Genomic DNA, 19,976 nt, shown 5'->3' with positions numbered 1-19,976 from the left:
AAATTCATTGCTTTACTAAAAGCTGTTTATTCAAGTCTGCTTATATATGCAGAATTTGAATGAAGGTCACCTTTCTGATGTCTGCTGGATGGTTTAAACAAAAGGAAAGCAGCCTATGCTCAAATGCCATCACATAAAAATCTACATCACAGAAGGCAGTAATTGCCACTTTTAATGATTATGGCAGAAGTCTGATGACTACAAAATACAGGGAACAGACATTTCTAAACTCTCTTCTCTTTTCCCGCAATGAATGTGGAAAGATTCTTGATAAGCCATCTAGTATCTGAGTCAAGGTGAGAAACACACTATTGTTTTGCTGCATATGCACTGGAAACTGTTTGGTAAGACATGGAATTCCAGTTGCACAGGCTCTTGGTAGGCCTGTTTAGACCAGAAGACCTCCGTCCTCTTCCAACTTCAATCATTGTGTGATTCTGTGAATATACAGCCAAGAGATAACTGGAGTCTCTCCCATCCAGAAACTTCAAATTACCCAGATTTATAAACAGATGCTGTACCCAAGAAAACAGGGTAGAGTCAACAGAGAGATCAATTTTAGGCAAAGATGAGCTAAAGGGAAGTACTGTTCCGAGTGGCATTTATTAAATGCTTAGTATGTCAGAGCAGAACACCACTACCCTAAAGCCGAAGTCCACTGCTCAAATCCTTTCCACTCCTCTGTTATTCATCAAGGATCACTGGACTCATGGGAGAAGGGATTTTCACACAGCTATGCAATTCAGCTCCTGCTTTTTCTCTCATTGGTAGATCTGTGTATTATATAGAGCACCCAGGAAAAAGTCTTATTACTTTACAATTTAAGGAATTTACTATTAATGCCAGCAGTCAGTATAATCAGAGATAAATATTATTAGGACTTTGGTTTTTCTCGTTAAAATTACCTCTGTAACTGAGGGTTAAAAGAAATTGACATTTTATTTTTAGATTACTGTGTTTGGCTGTTTAGAATTTTAAAGAAGGAAAACACTATGCTGTCACTTTCTCTTTGGAATAGTATTATTTTGCTTTCCCTGTCCAAGAAAAAACACACAGTACTTTATTTTCAATGTGAATACCATATTCTGTACTAGTTATGCTTCAGCAGCAACTCAGAGACTACAGAACTCAAAAAGTCAAAAACATTGCTCACAAACAAATCTTTTTGACAATTCCTGCTCACAGTCACCGAGTTTCTCTCTCTACTGGAGATATGCAATACCACACTGCTTAACAGGTAAAGTCTTTACTCTTAATTAAAGCAGATGTGTGGCCCAAATAACATGACGGTTTGTTCATTAGGCCCACCGTGGAGCTAAGGAGCCTTGTATGCATCTCCAATGCTTTCCATTCTCAAATGAAGCCAGGTATGTGGCCGCAGGCCTCAAAGTCTGAGACAGGCACAATTCAGCACTGGAGAGCCACGTCCTTCATTGCAACGTTGGGTTCATAAGTGTCTACAAAGTGCCAGTGGTTTGCTTGGGAAACAAGAATTACAATTCTGGTAAAAGAGAAAAAGCTATTCTGACTTTGTCAATCTTTCCTAGTTGTTGGTTTGTCAGATTGGATACAAAATAATTTGTATCTTCATTAGAAGAAACATGGCACTTTTCAGATTCACAATACATACATAGCATGCTACAGCTGGTTGGCATTAAGTATTCCTGAATAAGACTTAGGTTTTTTTTGTTCAAAAAAATCTGTTACTAAATTGCATGATTTCTTATAATTGGAGAGAATTCAGCTACCTGTGATATCTAGCTATCTGGGTATCACATAAAAAAAGAGAAAATGAAGAGCTGTTAAGGACTGACTTACTACTTTATCAATTAAAAAGTTACTACTGTATACATTTGTCTCTCATGCTTTAGAATCCAATGTGACCATAAAGGTTGCTTGGAGGATTACCTAGTCCTCCATCTCAGCCAATCCATGCATTATCATCTTAGTACTATTTTTTAAATTTGATAATTAGTGTCTACAGTATATTCAGGCTTAACAATTTTTAGTTCTTCAAAAAATCTGCACTACATTTTTGCAGTCAGCAATAAAATCACGACAACTTGAAGTCTTAATTCTGAAAAGTATCCATAAATATAAAATAAAATGTGTAAGTGATGCTACTTAACTCAGTACAGACACTGGCAAAAGAACTAAGAGTATTGACGTGATTTTCAACGCTATAGTTTTAAACATTATAAACAAAATGCTTTAAAATATTTGAAAATACTGTAAGCACTGGAATATTTTTGATATGCATTAATATGAAGAATCTTTCCTAAAAGTTCACAAACTGCTCAGAAAAAATAATAATCAGGAGGGTATTAAAAAAATTAAGAATCTGGATGAGGTAGTAAAGTTAGGAATCTAGATGGTCTTTTGTACATCTGAGTAACAGGAAACTAAAAACTTCTCAGCTATTAATTTCTCTCAAATACCATAGCTCAGGCTCTTAATGCACGCTAGATCCAGGTCCTCAATTTCTCTTTCTTGAGATTTATAGTCACCTAAGGCAATGAAAGCATCTTGTCAAAACGAAAACAATAGGATAAGCTGAAACTTAAACTCCTTGCAAGGCAAGTTCAACTAAACTTTCAAGTACTTAAAGGTAGACAGTATTTCACAAAATTTGTACAGATCTTACAGAGTTTTTTTTTAAATCTCTTCCTTTTACCAAATCAGAAAACTCTAATTTTCCATATGGTATTATGTATTTTGCCCACACTAATTACTGGAAACGTTTAATTTCAAGTTGTCAACCACATTTAGAAATTATCAAAAGTAAATTTCCTTTTAAATAGCAGACAGAGTGGATTAGAAAGATAACACATAAAATAGGAAAAAGTATAGGAAGAAAAAGGTTCCCAAAGGGAATGGTCTCACTACAGTTCAATTTTTTCTACTATTCACAAGATTTGAAGAAAACTATATGACAAATGATAATGACAATATATACTATTTAAGCTTACTGTAATAGCTAAAGTAGAAAATACTACTGGAGTTACCACATGACAACATAAATTTTCTGAAAAAAATATTAAAAATATAATATACTACATATTTAAAATTTATTTTGAAGACTACTACAAACCTCTGTACCATTCAGTAAACTTTGAAGAGGATCAAGTAGGGCATCCATCACTGCATCTGTATATAAACAGTCAGTAGCACACCCTGTTTGATCACAGAACACTTGCAGAATCTCCATAACGAGACTTGCTGGAGAATAATTGTCTGTCAAACACAAGAATTATGAATATATGTATTAAGTTACATAAACATATGTATGTAGCCTATATAAATGCTATATTAATAACACTTTCTTTAAGCAATGGTTTAAAGAGGGAGGGAGAAAATCTTACAGAGAAAGGGAAGATAAAAATCTGCAAAACAAACAGACCCAAATTATTATTTCTTTAAATGTTACCAGAGGTCTCACTATTACTATACATTTTAGCATATATAAAAAACATTTACCTGTATGTGCTGTCAAAGCCTCCTTTGAGTATCTTGGAGAGTAATAAATAAGTTGAGTAAATAATACCAACAGATCAGTTAGGGATACGCAATCTATAAAAAAAGAAAAGAGCACTCTGGAAACTCAAATATGACTGCGATTTTATAAATTTGTGAGGAAAGGGCTGGTATCCATGAAGCAGAGGACACATAAGAGGATGAGACTTTTACTTTTGTAGGGGAGAGAAAAAAGTAAGTATCATCAAAAGATCATTGCTTACATGGAGTTATACAAATAATATATAAATGAAAAAAATGATTCAGTGAGTGGATGTTCCTTCCTTGCAACTTCCTATACTGGGTCTCTTAAGATCTCATTCTCAAATTGGAGTTATGAAAAATCTTTAATAGACATAACTACTGCTATCCAGAAATGCAATTAATTCTATATTGGATTAATAGAGATACTAATGTAATGGAAAGCTATGACTGTTATCACATTGTGTATCACTAAACGTAGATTTCTCTGGACTTCCAAGGGCGTTTCCATCTCATCTCTCCTGTACTTACTAACACCTCTGTTCCATAGCTATCGATCATTCCCTCTGCACTGTTTTATTATATAATTAAGTCAAACTCAGAGTAATTGGTAAAATTGTATTTAATTTGAAGTACTGATTTTGTTTCACATGTGAAATCTCCAAGCACTTCTCTTTCCAATCATAGAATCACGGAATGGCCTGGGTTGAAAAGGACCACAATGATCATTTAGTTTCAATCCCCCTGCCATGGGCAGGGTCGTCAACCACCAGACCAGGCTGACCCAGAGCCACATCCAGCCTGGCCTTGAATGCCTCCAGGGATGCAGCACCCATAACCTCCTTAGGCAACCTGTTCAAGTGTATCATCATCCTCTGAGTGAAAAACTTCCTCCTAATATCTAACCTAAACCTCCCCTGTCTCAGTTGAAAACCATTCCCCCTTGTCCTATCACTATCCACCCTCATAAAGTCATACGCCCTCCAGTTCATACTACTCCCTTCAAGTACTGGAAAGCCACAATGAGGTCTCCCCGGAGCCTTCTCCTCTCCAAGCTAAACAAGTCCAGTTCCCTCAACCTTTCCTCATAGGAGAGGTGCTCCAGCCCTCGGATCATCTTAGCGGCCCTCGTCTGGATCCGCTCCAAGAGCTTCACGTCCTTCCTGTACTGGGGCCCCAGGCCTAGATGCACTAGTCCAGATGGGGCCTCAGAAGAGCTGAGTAGAAGAGGACAATCACCTCCCTCTCCCTGCTGGCCATCCCTTTTTTAATGCACCCAGAACACAGTTGGCCTTTTGGGCTACAAGCACAAACTGCTGACTCATGTCCAGCTTCTTGTCTACCAGGACCCCCAAGTCCTTCTCTGCAGGACTGCTCTCAAGGAGATCTTTCATCAGCTTGTATAAATACCTGGGATTGCCCCAACCCAAGTGCATACCCTCCACTTTGCCTTATTGAACCTCATTAGGTTTTCATGGGCCCACTTCTCCAGCCTGTCAGGTCCCTCTGGATGGCTTCCCTTCCTTCCAATGTATCGACTGCACCGCTCAGTTTGGTGTCATCCACAAACTTGCTGAGGGTGCACTCAATGCAATCATCTATGTCGTTGATGAAGATGCTGAAGAGCACTGGTCCCAAGACCAACCCCTGAGAGGCATGGCTTGTGACCGGCCCCCATCTGGACACAGAACCATTGATCACAACCATTTGGCTGCATCCAGCCAGCCAATTCCTAATCCATCGAACAGTCTATCCTTCAAATCCACATCTCTCCAATTTAGAGAGAAGGATGTGGTGAGGGACCATGTCAAAGGCCTTGCAGAAGTCCAGGTAGATGACATCCCACTCCCCCTCCCCCATCCACCAAAGCCATCACTCCATCATAGAATGCCACCAGATTGGTCAGGCACAATCCGCCCTTGGTGAAGCCATGCTTACTGTCTCGAATCACCTCTTTATCTCATATGTGCTTAACATAGCTTCTAGGATCCACGGAACTCCACGATCTTCCCAGGCACAGAGGTGGGGCTTACCGGCCTGTAGTTTCCCAGATCTTCCTTTCTCCCTTTCTTAAAAAATGGGAGTAATGTTTCCCTTTTTCCAGTCACCAGGGACTTCACCAGACAATCAATTATATCAATGTCTTGACAAAAGATATTACCCATAGCTAGAAAGACTGAATCATATACTGATAGAACTCTCCTTCAACATGAAATTAATACATATATTATCAGGAAAAAAAATGCTCTATTCAACCATATCCATCAAAGATTAGAAAACAGTGCTGAAGCTGAAAATTATCTATGTCATCTTTTAACAAAGTTTGGTAGGCACAGAATTGCTAAAACAGAACTTCATCCTGTAACACCTACAGTATTGCAGTCGAAACATATGTAAGTACAAATATGCTGTTGTTGCTCAAAAGGTTCCATTTTCCTCACCTCCCCTCTTACCTTTTTTGTTTTTCAGCTGTACTGGAAAGAGATTTCGGCCTTGCTTATAAATCAACAATCTGCCTAAAAGGCATAATGAATGAACAAAATAGATGTACTGCAATTCTGATCCAGTATAAAAAAACTTCTGCTCATTATCTACAACAACAACAAAAAGAAAACAAAATTAGTACTTGACTATATTAATTTACTTTACAATAGGTGGCTGCTACTTATAATGTGTCTATAGTACATGTAGATCATTTTATATACAAAGACAGAGAGTATAAATAATTAAAAGACTACCAGTGGTGTCTCAAAAGCCAGACATAAAATATTTGATTAAGAAAAAGAACAAACAGGATGTCTGGATGTCTTCCTCTTAAGGTAGCATGCTCGAAGATACTGAGAAAGCAAATCCATGAGTTTGTAATGCAATAGATACAAAAGACTCACTAGAATGCTGCTGAGAGAAGTCATCGACTCTGGAAGTTTTACTAATTGCCGTCTTGCAAAATTCAAAATAATCAAGACATTGCTGGACAGCTGCATTAATCTGTAGGAAAAAAGAGCACATAATAACACAATACTCGTCATTTTTTACAAGAAACATGTTTACTTTGGTATCCTAGTATTGCCCATTAATAAAAGAATGTATAAATTCACATCACTGAAGCTACTTCATGTTTCAGGGCTTTTGAATGGGTAACAGAAGGGATGCAAAACTTTACATGGCTATTAAAACACATTAACACAATCTACAGATGTATAAGCACGCTAAACCAATCAATCTACAAACAAGAACACAGAGAACATGTAAGCATTCTGAGAAGTTTGTAACAATACTCGATTGCCATATGGTCATTACTATGGAAGATTTTCATATACATATGTAAAAAACTTTGTTGAGATTATATCTACTAAACCTTAAGGTTGGTTACTGGGTGCTTCCAGCTTTATTACAGAATATTATTCATTCACATAATACAATCACTGTTTATAAAAGTTGAAATTTTATCACCATGGAGTTAGAAATGAAACAAAATGTAGCACATGAAAAAAAACTATGTTTAGACACCACATTTTGGATCTCTTGATTTTTTTCACAGTGACAAAAACTTACAGATATGCACAAAAAGAAAAAATACCATGCCACCCTTACTTTCACACCATTACATAAAACTACCCCGCTCCATGCTTATACACCACAAAACTATCCTGCTTATGGACTGGACTTCCTATCATAATCTTTTAGCTGCAAGCCATTTGATTCAACTTGCTGACACTTTTAACCCTTAGCAGTTCATATCTGACTTTCAAGAGTATGATTTTTTTCTGACTCACTTTACATCTAAATTCAGCAGAGAGTTATTACTGCATTTCTTCATGCAACGTTTTCTATTTTTATACAATGACAGAAATAATTATAAATAAGGATGCAAAATAAAGTATTAACAGATAAAAATCCTACTTAAACACTTGCTATAAACATTCCACTTACTCAGAGCAGGTCACATATCTTCTCTGTATTAAAAATTGGCGCATTTAATCAAAGATAAAATTAGGGGGAAAAAAATTGCTCATAGAATCATGGAATGGCCTGGGTTAAAAAGGACCACAAAGATCACCTAGTTTCAACCCCCCTGCCATGGGCATGGTCGCCAACTACTAGACCAGGCTACCACATCCAGCCTCATCTAGACTATGAACATGGAACAGCTCTCACAAGAAGGACAAGGCAAAAACAAGAAACATGTAGAAATATCCTTTGGATATACTTACCAAAAATTTATATTTCTTTTCCAAAAGCCTAAGTATCACTGTTCTGCTGTAATGTGCATGCTAAAATTACACAGAAGAAGTAGTGTCAATTCCAAATACATGAATTTTAGTTTTGAAACAAAAAAGTCAAAATTATTTCAAATCCTATCCCATTAAGGATCCTGTGCACAATATATATTCAATGTACTGAAATCCAGCTTGCTTAAACTAATATTATATTCAAACCAGCCTCTGTTTGCAGTAGATTAAGATGTCAAAAAAAAAAAAAAAATTGAAAAATTCCACAGAATGTGCAGCAGATCATACAGTAAAACATAGTATCGATAACAAGGTTGAAGTATTTTACATGTTTTACACTAGTTAGCAAATTGTAAATTACAAGTTTAAAAATGACAGACTGCAAAAATCTCTAACATCCACTGGAGCAGACAATTTGCGTACCTTAATATATAACTTACTCTTGAGGAAGGGAGGGACTAGTGTCAAAGGGTAAAGGATCTAAATGCCTAAAGAAATCCAGATTTCCTTAATTACAGTTTTTATTACTATAGTTTGTTATCAACGTCCTAGTAGGTCCGTGATAAAAAGAGTTATAAGCAAAGTTTTCAAGATACGTCTGAATTCAACAAGTTTGGTGGGTTTTTCTTTTACTTTCTTTTTGCTTACCGTCCACTTTTTAAACCATATAGCCTTGATATCCAGCAGAGCCAAAAAGTAGACTGGACTTAAGAAGTCTGAAGAGGCAGGATGACTAGGATCATGTTTTACTGACAACAGTGACAAGGTACTCTCTACTATTTCCTCCATGTACCTTAAGACATAAATAGGAAAAAAAAAAAAAAGCAAAAATCACTTAAATCTGTCAGTAGTCTTCTAAACCAAACCTTATTGTAAATCCTTGCTGTTTAGATAAAAATTAAATATCAATGTTATCTTTAACTCAATCTTATAAGGACATTGATTTTTTATGTTACCATGAAAGAAATGAACAATATTAAGGTGTACTTTCTTAAATAATTACGTATTTTGTAAGCACAAGATGTCACATTTGTTACTTTGCAAAACACTCTGAAAGCTTAATAAACAGCTTAATATCATCCATGGTCACCCCTATGCAACTACCCTATCCCACTTTTCTCTTCTTCTGTTATTTTATCCCTTTCCACTGACAAGTCGTTTGCATACCCTTTTAAAGTATTTTGCTAACATCACATGCATCTAATCATATGTCAAAAAAAAATCTACAAATTGAGAAGCAACAATGAATTCTTGAAGGCAACATACTTTTCTGGATAACGAATCCAGGAAGATGGAGCTTCCTTCTGGTATTCATTTAACAGACGAACCTGTTAACAGTACTGTAAGTTTTAAAATTATCCATGATATTTCAAGAACAACAAAAAAGATAAAAGGCATGAAAAGTTTATACCTTTTTAAGTATATGATTTACATCTGCATTAGATACATCCAGACCTGATGAAATACGAAGAGAATATTCTCCAGAAAGGAAGTAAAACTCCAAATGTTGTGCTAAAAAAAACAAAACAAAAAAACAAACAGCCCAGCTCCATGACAAGAGAGGCAAAACAGACTTATTATACAGTTTCATAGTAGAAGGTAAATGTTTTTCGGGAAGTAAATGACTCACGAATTCAAAAATGTAGTTTAATGCACATACCTAAACTTGTATAGACTTCTCTTGTCATATTAAATGGAGATGAAGAAAAGGTTTTTGCATAAAACCTAAGAATTTTCTCCTAAGAGAGAAAAAGCAAGCAAGGTATTACATAGTCATAGAACCGTGTATTAGTATTGCACAATAAACAATATGTAGTGACACTACTCTTAACTTACTGTTATTTCTACAGATCTGAAACATATTTTATAAATATATAGTTTGCTATCACAGAAACCTCCAGAACACTAGAAATGTTACCTGAACACTTCAATTGACAGCACCAATGCAAAGGCTCACTAAAATACAAAGTAACTGACTGGCAAATATTACCATAATTTTCTGTTAACATTAATGCTTTTTATGTCATTAAACATGCCAATGACTGTAACTAGCATTAAAATCAAGCAATTGTACATCTTCTAAATTGAAAGAGTAATACATGACAGCAGCTCAGGCAACATTCATTTATTTGAAAATCACTTTAAAATTCAGAAAAGAAAGGAAGAAAAGGCTTAATTGGCATAATAAATTATCTGAAAGTAGTTTAAGGAGCTACTAACTCTTTCGTCTTCATTGCCTGCGCCATATTTCTGTGTATTATTTTCTCATCATCATGGAGTATAAGCTTGACTTAAATAGGAAATTTTAACAATGAAATGTTTTACACAAGATTTTTGCCAACATTTTGTTTTACAATATTCAAACCTCTTCATCCCTCATTAAAAATACATAAAAGAGTACTGTGGTGTCTAAAAATCTACTGAAGTCCTGCTGTAATCCTTTAAATCAAGACCTGTTGGAATCATACAGGTCTTTTTTTAGCTTCAAAAACTTTATCTCACAGAATCACAGAATGGCCAGGATTGGAAGGGACCACAGGGATCATGGATCTCCAACCCCCCTGCCACATGCAGGGCCACCAACCTCCCCATTTAATACTACACCAGGCTGCCCAGGGCCCCATCCAATCTGGCCTTGAACACCTCCAGGGACGGGGCATCCACAACCTCTCTGGGCAGCCTGTTCCAGCACCTCATCACTCTCTCTATAAAGAACTTCCCCCTGACATCCAACCTAAATCTTCCCTCCCTCAACTTAAAACCATTTCTTCTTGTCCTGCTGTTATCTACTTTTTCAAAGAGTTGACTCCCCTCCTGTCTGTAGGCTCCCTTTAGGTACTGAAAGGCTGCAATGAGGTCACTTCGCAGCTTTCTTTTCTCCAGGCTGAACAAGCCCAGCTCCCTCAGCCTGCCTTCATAGGGGAGGTGCTCCAGTCCCCCCATCATCTTCATGGCCCTCCTCTGGATCCTCTTCAACAGCTCCCTGTCCTTCTTGTACAGGGGGCTCCCGACCTGGACACAGTACTCCAGATGGGGCCTCTCAAGAGCAGAGTAGAGGGGGACAATCACCCTGTCCCTGCTGGCCACCCCTCTTCTGATGGAGACACATCTGACACATACACAAATAACAACTGCCTTAGGACCTTGCTGGACTACTCATATACATACGTACATACATACTCATACATCTAACTTCTTGTTCTTTTTCAATACTATTGAATACAGCTATGTATCTAATGACTCCGTACAAAACACTAACTTACACTGACTATTTCATCAGGATCTGACAGAGACATCGTCAGGTGCTTACGCAGATTTGGCCAACACTCAGAGTTCAATACATCAGATGGAGGGGCCAAGCACAGCATCTGCAATGCTTCTTGGCGAACCTGAAGAGTCAGAAAGATAGACAATGCAAATCTGTCCAGAGCAACCTTTCAAATAAGTAATTTACAATTTAATTTGGAGGAAGGAAGAACTTGACTTGCTTTACAACAGATAAGGAGTCTCAAAATGCTTTCCCATGGTGATTAGGGAAAAACACAGTCTGTGAGATGGGAAAAAAAAAAACAAACATACATATTATGAAGCAACAAAAACATTTTGTAACATTAGGTTTTCAATACTAGATGAAAGGACTGTATTTATTTCTGTCTTACTTTCTGTTTGTCATCAAGTATTTTGCTACCAGGGAATATATAAAAAACACCACCAAATGCTACAACTGCACCTAGCTGTTCTTTAAAACGTCTGTAAGGCAAATTGGAAATACAGTTACTAAACAATCTGTATTTTATTGAACTTTCATCGGCTTCATAACGTAAATAATTTTAAATAACTTTTTTATTTTTATATAACAGTAATCTCTAGTCACTTCATATTACTGAAATCAAATGAAATTTCAACCATATTTAATAGTATCAGACACATTACCTAGGTGTCTAAGAAAACGTAGCTTACATGATCACCATGTTTATACCAGTTTTTCCAAGTTTCATAGTACCAGTAGCTGACTGGAGGTCAAAGACCCAAATTAGCACTGCCACTGACAGAAAGGCAAACATAACTCGGACATTACACATTCAACTCGGGTAGCTGGCAGATCTGCAGGCACCTCTCTCCTGAGAGGGATAATGCAAAGGACAACATGGAATTTATCAAAAAGACCAAAAGATGTGTTTGTAGGAAACCATGGTTCAGCTTAAGTCCTCACATAACAATTTTTTATAACTAAAAACGTTCATCTATAACACACAAACTCCTGATCAAAAAACTAAGATACTTGCTGCAACTACAGTTTTTGAGCCTGATTGTCATAATGAATGAAACACTGCATTGCCATGCACTTACAGCACTGAAGCCAAGATACAAGAAACAAGACAAGATTCCACTTATGTACATAAGAATGCTTGCATAGTAGTCTGTTTTCCAATATGCCATAAAAGATTGATACAAATTAATGTTTATTTTTTTTTTAAACTTACTTCCTTAGGCTGAATAGGGTCAAACTTTTCCACAAGCAGCTGCAATTGTTCTTGACTCATGAATGTATAACTCTGTAATACACATTATACAATGAACATTCATGTATTTTATTAAGCTGAATAGCAGAAGATTAAAATAACCAGTCTTTCTGTATCTAATTTACTTTTAATAATTAGAACTTCAAAATGTTGAATTTAATGTTAAATATTCTCTGAGATTTGGCCAAAGGTAAATTTATAGAAATAAAAATTTCCCTTAAAAATATTGCTTTACTTCACTTAAAAGTTTCCTGTATCTTCATAAAATGCCCTATGATAATTCATTAAGTAGTATAGTGAAGCAGTCCAGAAATAAAGTATATGTTATTTGGCTTCTAAAGTAAAATTACAAAAAAAGTTGAATAAAATACAGCTTTAACTATTCTCTTAGTCTATGCAGTACTTGCATAGGTACTTCAGAACGTATACAGGATTCTCCAGTATATGCTGTCTAAAGGTCAAGCAGCTAGCATAAGCTCAGTACTTCAAAGTACAAGAATGACATTTCATTTATTTTCAACTATATCAAAGATAGGAAGCATTAATCATTCTCTAGGGCTGCCTTTCAATCTCTGCTAGCAGAAATTTTGCAGTATCATGCTCATTTCATAACATAGAGATAAAATGCATTTACTTGATTGAATGAAGAGTCACTGTCAGAACAGTTGTCTGTATAATAATCACTTTGACATTTTTTCTTGGTTTTACTATCCAGCTCCTTATTACACATCCGATCTTCTTCGAACTTGTTAATTAAAGACTCTACCACAATCGTCATGACATTCTTCAAGGCATGCATCATTTCTCTGTATCTTCAATATAAAGATGATTTTCATATTAGAGCATAGAGGTAACAAATTCAAAAACCTCACGTAATGAATTAGGCCGCTTAAAGTGAATATGGCATGTTACTTAGATCTGAATGCAGTGGATGAAAAACAATGAAAATAAAAATGCAAATCTAAAATGAGCAACAAAATATGCAGGTATCCTTCAGTCAGGAAGGAAACTGTATTTCAAAATTATAATAAGATTCTCTTTTGCCCTTCTAAAACCATTCAAGGAAACCATCATTAAAACAATCCTACCCAGAGAGGTTCTTAAGCAGGAAGCATGTGAATCCATTTGAGGGGAAGATCTGCGCCTGAGGCAACAGATCAGTTCTAATTATTGTTATTGTTAGTTTTTTCAGTTCTTTTTCTGTTGTAAGCCTTGAACAGAACCAGAAAAGAACATGCCAACTTGATTCAAGGTCGTGAATACAGGTCACAGAATCACAGAATGGCTTGGATTGAAAGGGATCCCAAGGTTCATCAAGTTCCAATCCCAACCATCCACCAACCTCCAGATCTGATACTAGACCAGGCTACCTGCAGCCCCATCCAATCTGGACGGAGCATCCACAGCCTCTCTGGGCAGTATCTTCACACCTCACCACTCTCTAAGAACACCTCCCCCTGACATCTAGTCTAAACATTCCCTCCATGAACTCAAAACCGTTGCCCCTTGTCCTATCACTAAGAGAAAGGTAAGACAGACCAAGAAGTAATAAAAATGTGAATTACATGCATATACTCACTGCTTTGATTCACGCGTCTTCTTAGTAACATGTTGGACAAGAGTATCATAGCCAGAAACTTCACTCTGATTTTGAGTAGAAGTACATTTTTCCGATTCTTCTTCAATCAGAGAGCCCAGAGTATTATTTATATACTGCCTAAGGTATTTCACAAATTCATAGCTGAAACAAACATCCGAAATTGAAACGTGGCATTACTATGTGATCATTCTCACACGTTTTTAGTGTTGTATTAACATCTTTCTGCATAGGTATCTTACTTTTAAGGTAAGGATTTACAGAGAAATAAACCTCAACTGTGAAAATACAATAAAGATTGATTTTTTTCAATATCCAACATAATCTAGCAAGGAACAGTATCAAATTGTTAAGGTTTTGCAGACAAAAACAAAGTATCAAGAAATCTCAAACTTAAAACTGCAAAAATAAACAAAAAAACAAAACTTATTACTTTGAGCATCATTAATTCATCACTGTCTTATTTTGATTTTATCAAATGCAGATCCGTAACTACTTTGTGTTAGTTACAATAAATTTACAGTAAGAAAAATTCAAACAGAAATCATATAATCACATCATAGAATGGCTTAGGCTGGAAAGGACCTTAAAGACTATCAAGCTCCAATCCTCCAACCGCTTTATCATGTAAGCACAGAGGCACAGCTATAAAGTGTAAATAAAAGCAACTCTTACAAGTTAGCAGCTCTTGCTTTTTTGGATATATTAAAAAAATCACATTATACTGAAGATACAAAAAAAAGCACAGAAAATTTTATCTTGTATTACGATACATACTTTATCATTGAATTGCCTACCTCAAGTTCTATCAGGTATAACAGTTCTATTTTATTTTTTTTCCCTCAATTTCCTGCTTATTTCCCCTCCTATCTCACTTTTGTTCTAAAGGAAAGTAATGGAAATTCATTTCAAGAAAGATGTAAACACATTTATTTGCATTCTCCTGCCTTCTAGACTAGCTTTTCACTTCTGCAGTAATGAAATTGCCCAACTCTCTATTTAATAAAAGATTTCATAAAGCTCTCCCTTTCTCTTTTTTTTTTTTTTTTTTTGAAATAACATTGCCATGGTATACACTTTTGTAGTGACAGCTTTATTCTGGCATACACAACAATCACTGAGTTTATGCCTTCCTGAAATCCTAGTATTACCTTTTGCACCTTAAAAATACTTCCTAACAAGTATTTCAGACATCTCAAAAATACTTCTTCTCATGCAGAAGTCAGTCACACTGATCTGGCTAGTCTTACAATGGAAGTTCCAGCATGAAAAAAAAAAAAAAAAGAAAAAAAAACCTGTAAAGAAAACTCCAAGATTTAAATTTTATATGTATCAGGACTGTACCAGCTATTTATACAATAAAAATCTACCAAACCAAAATTCTTGATTTCTATTACTGCATTTAAACTTCAAATTAATTCAAATTTCCTTTTTATTTGCTTTCTGAGGACCCTCTGTCTCCCTTTTCCACATCACGATGAAAAAGTTTGAAGTGAGTACTCAAAACCTGGTAAAAATGCTGACACACAGTAACTATGATACAGAAATAATACTGACAAGAATGCAGAGCTGAACAAGGGAAAAGCACATGCTGCTAATAGCCTGCAGTCTGGATGGATGGTTTAAGTGTCAAGGAGAAAGTTTCCTAATTGTTCTAGTCATAAAGCTCCATATGACCTCCTTGAACTTCCATGAAAACCCAATCATACAAGTGTGGGTCATGAACGTGTAAAGACTCCAACACCTCCAGAAATACTCCAGCATCAGAAAGTAATGTTCTCACTGAAGAGAACATTTGAAAGCATCACTTGACACACTATACATTAATTCTATGTTAAAACCTCCCTTGTGAAAATGAAGGATCTGTTGGCATCCCAGTGTTTTACCATACCAGAAATAATAACGGACGCCATAGTTTCAGTGTTTAGAATTGGAACACTATTCTTTTACTCCCATCAATTGTAGAGTTTACCCCTTTCACCCTGATAATTCTTCTAGTAGCTTTTCAGAAAAAAACATTGATAGAATTAATGTCATGTTCTTCATTTTACTGTAGATGTCCTGTAAATGAAAGTGTGCTGCTTACAAAGCACATTTTTAATTTTGATATATCTATAGCAAACTTTTTACTCTCAGGTTTGTCTCAGGTTTGGTGCTGAAAATCTTAAAGACTTCTACCAAATTAAAAGAACTGATACAACTTGTAAAACAAATTTGAAATGAACTAAAAATCTATTAATGCATTTAATATCTTGGAAAGATACAAATGGATGAAAGTGTGAAAATGACAGAACAAGAGTTTATGCAAAATCTCACTATTTCACTTATTTACTTTTGCATAACTTCTACTACTCACAACACAAAGTTAAAACTACACAGATTTTGGCAAATTCCAGATAGTTCCATTTCTGAGGGGTTAAGTACCAGGTAGTCAGCTTTCTCAAGAGAAATCAAGTCACAGAACTCTGGTCCATAATAAAATGTCTTCAAGATCACTTAAGCTTGATATTCCCTTGACTTGTCATAGACGCATCCTAAAAATCCTCCACAGTTGAAAAGCAAACATGTTTGAAGTGGAAGTTTATGGAACTACCATGGAAGTTCACATTTGACTTAACAAAAAATATGATGCATTTCCATCTTATGCAAGATGTAAACTTAAGGAATAACTTACTGATAAAAAATACAAAGGTTCAGTAAACTAAGTCACACAGAACAAACAAATATAGAAGTCAGGTAGCTTTTTAAAATTTTACTTTATTCTGATAAACAAAATTATATTGCCTTGCAAGTGTCAAAAACATCCTGATAGTCTTCAGGTAGGACTTCTTTGAACTTCTGTTTGTATTTCTGTTTAGTACCATATGAGTGCATGTGCATTAAGTAGTAACTGAGGAGCTGTTCATGAGAAATTTACAAAATGTAAATGTAAAAATAAACAGTAAAAATAAAGTATCACCAAGAGTGAAAAAATGTCAGAATTCATTGTATTCTCTAAATTAACAGCTCCTGAAATCTGATTACTGACAGGAGTCTCTCTGTAAAAAAATACATACATGTTCATTCACACACTGATACAAACTGCAAACAATTTCCATGAATACCATGTTCAACATATTTTACTTCCTCCTGAATGTTAAAAATAGCAAAAATATTTTTACTTGTGAAAATTTTCATCAGTTTCCTCCAAATGCAAGAGAATCTCTTCTGCACATTCCACTGACGGAGCCCCAGTGATTTTTTCCTTCACACTTTGCAGCAATTGTCTAAGCATGGACTGTAACAGAACTTCATCTTCATTTGTAAACTGAGACATCTGTAAGAAGTAAATTAAGAATAAAATGATTTCATTGTTTCTTTTTTTATTTTTACCTTAAGATGCAACAAAAACTCTCAATTTTTGTGCCTGTTATCAAAAGCATGAGGTGATGCTATAAAAACACCTGACTACAAACAGGAAGCGTTTGATAGCGCCTATCTTCCAACTAACTAGAATCAATATAACCAAATCAGTTTTAATGGGTTTTCTGTTATCTTAGTGCAACGTTCTCAATGCGTTAAGAAAAATCTGAGTATTTTGCTTTTGTTTGTAACTGCGTGAAGACCACCCCATAACTACAAAAGAAAAGAAAAAAAAAAAAAGTTCCACATATGTAATTACTATCTTGATGAGAAACACCTAGAAGTCTCTCACCACCTACTCAAGTACTGTTGCTGCTCAGTTCTGATTTTTCTCTCTCTCCACTCAGAGCTAGAGCTGTGCCTGCCATGGAAGGTGCTGGAAGCTTTTGCAAGTAACAAGAATCAGGTGAAATTGTCATAAATGTTTTATTTCCCCATGGTATCAACAGCAGAATGACCTGACAGAGTCCTGTCATTTCAACATTACAGCTACTGGGAAAAACAAAGAGCAGCAGAAGCGGGAAATATATGTTAAGTACAGAAGATAGCATTCTCAAGGGTTGCCAACCAAACAAAACCCCTCAATTTCTAGTTCACTATTTAATAAGCTTAAAATCATGCACAGCTTAAACTTCTTTATATGCCAAGGAACGTTTCAAATCCCTAATGCTAGTTCTACTTTATATACTAATTATATTCTAATCTATTTGAGGAAGAATGATTTAGAGAACTTTAGAAAAAAAAAAATGAATCAATCAAAAGACACTCCAAACACCTGTGAATAAACAAGATGCACACTTAGAAGTGACAATGTAATAAATCACTTCATGAAACTTGAAAAAAAAAATCAGTTATCTAGCTCCAATTTCAGAAGGTACGCTTTAATAAAGGTACAGGGTAGCTGAGTTTGAAGTTCTCTGTGGCAAGTAGTACAGCTGATAAACGTTTCATTTTGATCAAACATGATTCAACATGAGTGCAACCATCTTACCAGAAACAGTATTAAAATAAATTAAAAAAAATAATAATTCTAATCCTTTGTGATATTCTTGTAACTCCCTGGTTTGCAGTCCCTCTGCCTTAAAAATTACTGTCTCTTGGCATTTAATCAAAGTCAATTCACTTTAGGTCTATACCAACCACTCTCATAAATCTTGTATTTAGACCCTAACATCATCCTAAACCCCTGGAAAAGAAAAACAAAAACAAACATCCAAAACTCCCACGATATTTGGAGCCAGGAGGCATTTTTAGAAGTGTAGGTGTTTGAATACCAGTTAGCAATCCCTGCAAAGCACCTTTCACATTATTCATGGAGACAAATTATGGAAATACTGCAGTTTTATCTCTCACTCCCTTTGAAATGTATAATGTGACTTACATAAGCACTAACTTGCTTATCTTAACATTCACTCGCAGCAGTGTGTGGTTTGGGATGTTCAGCAGGCACACCTGCTTCCCTGCAAAATCTGAATTATCACTTCCCAGCTAAAACACACCAAACCCAGTTTGCGCACGCTTTGAAAGTTCAAATTCACCGCAGTGAAATCACTCTACAACCAAAAAGTCTGAGGGATGATGAAAGAAGTGCCCTGCTGCAGCCTGGGTTTATCCATGCGAAGGGGAATTTCACAGAAGCCCTTGTCTGCTTGTCTGAGCAAGACACTGAACCCAGACGTTTAGCAACGAAGCACCCCATAGGAACACGGATTGTATCAGAACCTCCTCCTCTCCCATTTCTTATCGTCAATCACTTCAACTGCCCATCAGGTTTAGGAGCAACCAGATTTCTCATAACACGTATACAAACAGCTTTTGTTTTTCAAAGCGTCAGGTTCCCCCCGCACTGTGACTAACAGTATAGAGCACTCCGCCCCAGTCCCCTCCCGCACCACCAGTCCCGCGCAGCCCCTAGCTGCGAGCGGCCCAGCCAGGCCCTGCCAGGCCCCGCCACGAGAGCAGAGCCATCCCCGGGGCAGAACCGGCCGGCTCCCCGCCCCGCCGCGCACGGAACTCCAAGACCCGCACAGTCACCTCGGGGCGGCGATTGCCCTCCCTTCGCAGCGGCCGCACGTCTCCCCCAGTCGCGGGCCGTAGCAACCAGCGGCGCCCGCTGCCGAGTCTCGCAGGGCCCCTAGCAACATCGCGAGAGTCTCGCAGGGCCCAGCCCGCACCCTGTTCCTCCCTGCACGCCCGTGGGAGGCGCTGCTGCGGTCATTGCGTTGGCGTGGGTGTGTCCCGGTGTTGGCTGGTTAGCAGCCCGGGCCTCTGACCGCCTTCTCCCTTCGCTCGCCGACCACGGGGCAGAAGGGCGGCAGTCCGGACACGACGCGGCCTCCTTTGTCTGTGCAGCTGCCCTGCATGGGGTGGTCTCCGTGTTGTTGGCCAAACAACATAAAGGGACAGCGTCCCTTTATGCACATCGACCTTTATTCCTCCCCCTACACAATACTGTGATGAAGCACCCACCACCCAGGCAACTGCAAGGGAAAACCCAGGGATTGAGTAGCTAGGATGCATCTGTGTGCCAGTAAAGTGCATGAAGCACTGAGACATGGCTCACTTTGCTGTCTTATCCTTAGCTGGGTGTGTAAGGGCTCACCTCTGGCAGTCCCTGTCAGCTCCACCCTGTGTTGTGCGGGTCTTCCATCAATATCATAGGCATTCGTTGATATTACTCCGGTTTACAGCAGTATTTCTCTTTTCCAGTACCCTATAGCGTAGAGT

At 37.0% G+C, this 19,976-nt stretch overlaps 1 protein-coding gene across 6 annotated transcripts in view; it reads right to left on the bottom strand.

Annotated features, from left to right (window-relative positions):
* TBC1D32 (TBC1 domain family member 32) overlaps positions 1-19,610 on the bottom strand; it is an 80,193-nt gene extending 60,583 nt beyond the window's left edge. For 2 of the 6 annotated variants that reach the window (XM_085217396.1, XM_085217398.1), the window contains exons 1-15: positions 19,284-19,609; positions 17,009-17,163; positions 13,830-13,991; positions 12,885-13,062; positions 12,212-12,283; positions 10,991-11,116; positions 9,388-9,466; positions 9,139-9,239; positions 8,994-9,055; positions 8,376-8,520; positions 7,710-7,769; positions 6,384-6,483; positions 5,949-6,086; positions 3,478-3,570; positions 3,092-3,234 (exon numbers count right to left, since the gene is read on the bottom strand). In XM_085217396.1, the coding sequence (XP_085073522.1) occupies positions 3,092-3,234; positions 3,478-3,570; positions 5,949-6,086; positions 6,384-6,483; positions 7,710-7,769; positions 8,376-8,520; positions 8,994-9,055; positions 9,139-9,239; positions 9,388-9,466; positions 10,991-11,116; positions 12,212-12,283; positions 12,885-13,062; positions 13,830-13,991; positions 17,009-17,163 (1,614 nt within the window). In that variant the 5' untranslated portion in view covers positions 19,284-19,609. Of the gene's footprint in view, positions 1-3,091; positions 3,235-3,477; positions 3,571-5,948; positions 6,087-6,383; positions 6,484-7,709; positions 7,770-8,375; positions 8,521-8,993; positions 9,056-9,138; positions 9,240-9,387; positions 9,467-10,990; positions 11,117-12,211; positions 12,284-12,884; positions 13,063-13,829; positions 13,992-17,008; positions 17,164-19,283 lie in introns of all 6 variants that reach the window. The other 4 variants (XM_010707431.4, XM_085217395.1, XM_085217397.1 and 1 more) reach the window with 3 other exon arrangements.
* Positions 19,611-19,976: the final 366 nt, after the last annotated feature.

This window comes from Meleagris gallopavo, chromosome 2 (genome assembly GCF_905368555.1).
Source record: "Meleagris gallopavo chromosome 2, MGAL_WU_HG_1.1, whole genome shotgun sequence".
In the NCBI taxonomy this organism is placed as follows: Eukaryota; Metazoa; Chordata; class Aves; order Galliformes; family Phasianidae; genus Meleagris; species Meleagris gallopavo.
Note: the sequence above shows the minus strand (reverse complement) of the source record. Positions and strands in the feature narration are given on the sequence as shown.